The 5,171-nt window shown below is 43.9% G+C and overlaps 1 protein-coding gene across 1 annotated transcript; it reads right to left on the reverse strand.

The window, feature by feature from the left end:
• Positions 1-360: 360 nt before the first annotated feature.
• On the reverse strand, positions 361-1,508 carry LOC122023211 (protein CNGC15b-like). The gene is made up of 3 exons (XM_042581289.1): positions 930-1,508; positions 537-794; positions 361-483 (listed from the first exon to the last, which is right to left on the reverse strand). The coding sequence occupies exons 1-3, from the start codon at positions 1,506-1,508 to the stop codon at positions 361-363; spliced, it is 960 nt and encodes a 319-aa protein (XP_042437223.1).
• Positions 1,509-5,171: the final 3,663 nt, after the last annotated feature.

Genomic DNA, 5,171 nt, shown 5'->3' on the forward strand with positions numbered 1-5,171 from the left:
AATGTCCGCCTACTAGGGATTGTATAGCAGTTAGAAGAATGGTCACTTCCAAAAACCTCACAAGAAGCCACCTTTTAGAGCAATGTTGAAACACTATCTTCTTCAAAATGCTGCTAAATCTTGAATTGTGATTGAGCTTAAAGATTATTCTCATATTTCAAGTTGATACTACACCAAAGGAATGAGCAAAGAGTGATACAACATGCTAGTATGAAAAACAATCTAAAACATAGATTTAAATAGCTTAGATTTCATTGTCAACAGCTAGCCAACACATCTGAGTGCAATGTGTTCACATACCTCCTCTATGGTCTCCTCAACCTTCTTATTGTGGTGCTACTCTGATACTCCCCAAACAGCCTAGGGCGGCATCGTGGTAGCATAGTAATCGTCATCGTCATCGTCTCCAACATTAGCCCAGGACATGGACGTCAGAGGCGCCAGGGCCCAAAACACTTGCTTCTCCTGCTCCTTCCCTTGGCTCTTGGACAAAACAAATGTGAACTAGCTAGAGACAATAAAAAGGATATGTTTACATAGCAATAGTCATTCCAACGGAACTCCGGTGACTGGTGAGGAGGAGTTATCTTCGTTCCTTCAGGAGGAAACCTCGTCCAGGACTTCTTCCTCTTCCAACCATCACTCCCAATTAGCTCACTTCTCCTCTTCCAACCATCGCGCCCTTTGCCCTCCAAGTTCTTATACTGGCATGAGAAGTCCCGGAGCTGGCAGGCAGCTCTCCAACATGCTTCTTGCCGCTCGATCGACAGAAGATACCACGATGCTCCGATCACCTGTATAGATAGATCACACAAATTAAGGATTCAATTCACCGAAATCTATGGATGGGCGATGGCAAAGGTTAGCTCGTAGGGGGTTAGCAGCTAGCATTTACATGGCTCGCGAGCATGTAGAGTATGAGGTTGTACGCGGCTCCAGCCCAAGCGTTCGGTCATGACTCCGGTCATCCTTATGATTCGCTCGGAGAGGGGGAAGATTAAGAAGAGCCTGGGTAGGTACTGGAAGATGATGATGAATCGAAGAAAGTTCTTGCTGTCGGTGATGGTGGAATCCTTATGGTTGGGGATGACGACCCATATCATTAACTGCGGCAATGGCACGGAGGCCACCAGGTCGACCCAGAATCCCCTGGCCAAGTACCTCGACGTGATCCTGTAAGGATCGACGACGAGCTCGCCTCTCCCGAATACTCGAGAGGATGGCGCGACGAAGGCCGTACTGAAGCGGACGTAGATCTGAATGCCGTAGAATATGTCGGCCAGTGTTCTGAGCGTGGTGAGGACCACTTCGAGACTAGTCCCGATGTCAATGCACCCCATGGCCGACGTCTTGGGGATGTAGACGAAGAGAGGGTCGAGAAATAGGGACACCAGCGAGGCCGCGAGGAGGACCTTGTTCCACCGCTGAATCGCAGGGCTTCGCGGGTCGAACAGCCGCTTGTCGTTGCCTATCAGGAACTCGTAGTCTTCGGAGAAGACGCGCGACATCACCTTGTTCTTGAAGGATTTGCCCTCGTAGGTGGGCACTCGACGGCCAGGAGAACTTCCCCTTCCCGGAGGGCTTCCCCCTCAACCAGTCCCCTTCGTACATACATCCATCTGCCCATAGGTACTTCCCACGCCCGTGAGGCGCGCTGCCGGCGAACCCATCGATATACAAGTCCCCGTTGGGAAGCACCTTCTCCACGACGACCTCCTCCTCCTCTTTAGAGGGATCGACCGCTGGGGTCACTCTCCGCCCACCACCCCCACATCGCCGTCGAGAGATCCATTGCTTGTCTTTCAAATGGTAACTCCTAAAAGGAGGATGCGGAGGATTAGGGTTTCGTGAGAAGGCCAAAAGAAAGCGTGCTAAGAAAGTCCGTCAAAATTTTGGTTCATAGACACCAGATTTTAAAAATCGCTGTTAAAATCAGTGTTTATTAACGAAAAAAAGGTGCTCATAGACATCGCCTAAAAAACCGATGTCTATGAGCGAAAATTTGTGCTCATAGACATCGGTTTTTGAAAAAAAACGGTGTAAAATACTCAAAGACATCGATTTTTGCTTAAAACCGTTGTTGTTCCACCGATGTCTATGAGGGTTTTTCTTGTAGTGAATGTTGTCTTATAGAGAGAGTTCGATTGGCTCTAGGCCGACTGTTATAGACTAGGAGTTATGAAGTGGGAAGCTAAGCCCCCCGTAAGTCCGACCGACATTGGGGTGGGGCAGATGCAAGTTGAGAGCCTTACATTTTGGAGAAGTTGGGAGCTGAGCTCCTAAGGTTTGATTGGCCTTTGAGCCGAACGAGTTTATGCTAGGGATTCTATTACATTACACCCCGAGGGTATACTTATCCTTCAAATTGGAAGGTTCCTTAGTAACAGTATAGAAAATAATCAATATCAAACTATTTAAAGCCAACACAATAAGATAATAATGATAATACTTATATGTATGCATGTACATGTGAACATACTTAAAATTCGTTATAGAAAGAAAACTGTAAGCATAAGTAGCGGGAAAAATAGAACCAAGCAACTCAATAGAAATCCAACTCGAGTAGGACTAGCAACCAGGACCTCTGAGCGACACAACACATTCTTTATCTGCTAACCTAAAAGACAAAGAAAAAGGGATAGTAAGTACAATGACTCAGCAGATAGATAGAAAGATAGTGTATGATTTACATAATGTAAGAAGATCAAATAATGCAATCTCATATAATAATACTTACTATAAATGTAAGCGAGTCCTTATAAGCAACTATTAATGAAAGCATAAACAACTACATAATCCTCCACTAACTTACTCGACCAAGTATATATAACCAATAAATCGGGAGTACATGCAAATCCTACATAAATAAATACGCAACCAACATATAGCAAGCATATACAAATCTTGACTAGCGCAACAATATGCTACCATGGATGAGTCACATGCACTGTCAGGGTATATAAATAGTTATTGTTCGTGGGAGAATATTCGACCACAGATGGTCCCGTGGGAGAATAAGATGAGGTAGCTATTTAGCTCCCCTGCCACTTACTGTTGAAGAACACTCTACCACGAATGGTTTTATGGGCAGTCAAGGTTTGTAAACAGTCAATGATATCATGAATGAGTCTCGTGCATCGTTAGAGTATATAAATAGTCATTTTCCATGGGAGAACACTCTATCAGGGATGGTCCTATGGGCAGACAAGATGAGGTAGCTATCTAACTTCCCTGCCACTAACTGTGTGAGGATGCTCTACCACAAATGATCTCATGAGCAATCAGGGTATATAAATAGTCACTGCCCTGCAGGAGAACGCTCTATCATGGATGGTTGTGACGACCCGCCTTCTACTGGCTAGGCTGTAAGGCCGGACCGTCACATTATGCTGTGCTAAGCTATATCCATGACCATTACTAAGTCTAGGTGCGGAAAAACTGTACCAATTTAAAACCTTGCTCAGCTAATACAGGTTCTTGGTCCTACATGTGCTAAGGGATGCAATCTAAGGTATACATGGCATATTCTACATCCCCTATGGTCAGGAAGCTGAATAACTAGGTCTCTTGGTCGAAACCCAACTTCCCCAATCGATCCAGATTGAACTCAATCGATTGCAAGCTGTTGGATCGATCCATAGATCAATTCAGATCGCTACTGTGCTCGGGTAATACTTTGAATCGATCGGCTGATCGATCCAGACTGGCCAATCCATCCAGTGATCGATTCCAGTGCTCTCTGTTCGCGGGAGGATTTCCCGATCGATCGAACGATCGATCCCTGAACTTTCTGTTTGCGATAGAATGCGACTGGATCGATCGGCTGATCGATCCAGAAGCTTACTGTTCGCGGAACCAGGCTCCCAATCGATCCACTGATCGATTGAGGGCTCCCAATCGATCCACTGATCGATCGGGGTTTCTGATTTCGCAGCAAAACTCTGATTTCAGCACTGTTTCGTGCCAAACTCACCTACAAGAGTTCTATATTAGTTGGGAACATACCAATAACACATAATTAGGATTATGAGCATAAGTACTGACAATCTAAGCAAGTCTTTCATGATTCAAGGCATTAAAATAACTAGAAATGCGGAAAATAACACTATATAAAATTAAAGTCTTAGTTTGCTAATTTATCCAAGATCTTCATTCCAGGTTCCTTCCACACACATCTTCATCGCATTAACCTCCAGCCTCCGCTAATCCATCTTTCCTTTACCTTTATCTGCAGTATAAGGAAAGAAGTATCTGTAAGCTTTACGCTTAGTAAGAAACCATCTACCTCACTAAAACATGCATACGATGCAATTTATGTTTTTAAAACATGCTATTTGAAATATATGCTGAACAGGTAAAAGCATAGCATGGCATACAAACAAACTAGTCATGGCAACAATTGCTAACATAAGCTATCATATTGTATCAATAGGAAACTAAACTGATACAAAACTGAGCTGAGCTAATTCTAACTAATGCTAGAGCTGTACTGAATTCACATAACTATTTGTGAAGTTTTGAAAACTATTTTCATAAATAGATTAAAATAATAATCATGCTGTTGTTTGGGCCCGGCAACTGTACTTGCTATGCGCGCATCCCTATCTAGACCCGGGTTTACAAGTCCCGAATTTAGTAGGGTTTACTAGGTTATCTAAACCTAGGGACGACTGTGGGAGTCCAACCCAATGGATATCTGATCCAGTATAGTGCCACTGCTAAAATAAATACTGGTTATAGCTAAATTTTCTTATCTTGCTATTTCTATGTTATCTGAATCTAGAGCTAGGTTATCTGAACCTAGAGGCGACTGTGGGAGCCCACCCATTGGACCGTAGTCCCATATAAGCTGTAGTAAAGCTGCATATACTAAATAAATACTTCTATCACATTTAGCTAACTATTAAAATGCCTAAGTCGCATTTTAATGGTGCTGAACATACTATCGGGCACTTGGTGTGCGCTGTTGCACACCCTATGTGCCACAAATCCATATACTACTAAACTAAAGTATGCAATCACACGAGAACTACTTATACTGCAGGTGAAGGGTTTCTTACCTTCTACATTAGTTTTCTTACGAATCTAGTCGCTAGTTTTCCGGTGGAGACGCTTCCCTCGACGATCCTCTTGCGTCTACGTGCTCTTCTCAGGGAGAGGAACGCCCTCGT

The sequence above is a fragment of the Zingiber officinale genome, chromosome 9B, assembly GCF_018446385.1.
Source record: "Zingiber officinale cultivar Zhangliang chromosome 9B, Zo_v1.1, whole genome shotgun sequence".
Taxonomy (NCBI): domain Eukaryota; kingdom Viridiplantae; phylum Streptophyta; class Magnoliopsida; order Zingiberales; family Zingiberaceae; genus Zingiber; species Zingiber officinale.

Excerpts from the sequence above, each read along its gene's own strand:
- LOC122023211 (XM_042581289.1), bottom strand. The coding sequence starts at position 1,508 with ATGTCGCGCGTCTTCTCCGAAGACTACGAGTTCCTGATAGGCAACGAC. Across the intron at positions 795-929 it reads AACGCTTGGGCTGGAGCCGC|GTGATCGGAGCATCGTGGTA; the intron begins GTACAACCTCAT and ends CTATCTATACAG. Across the intron at positions 484-536 it reads GTTGGAATGACTATTGCTAT|AGCCAAGGGAAGGAGCAGGA; the intron begins GTAAACATATCC and ends GTTTTGTCCAAG.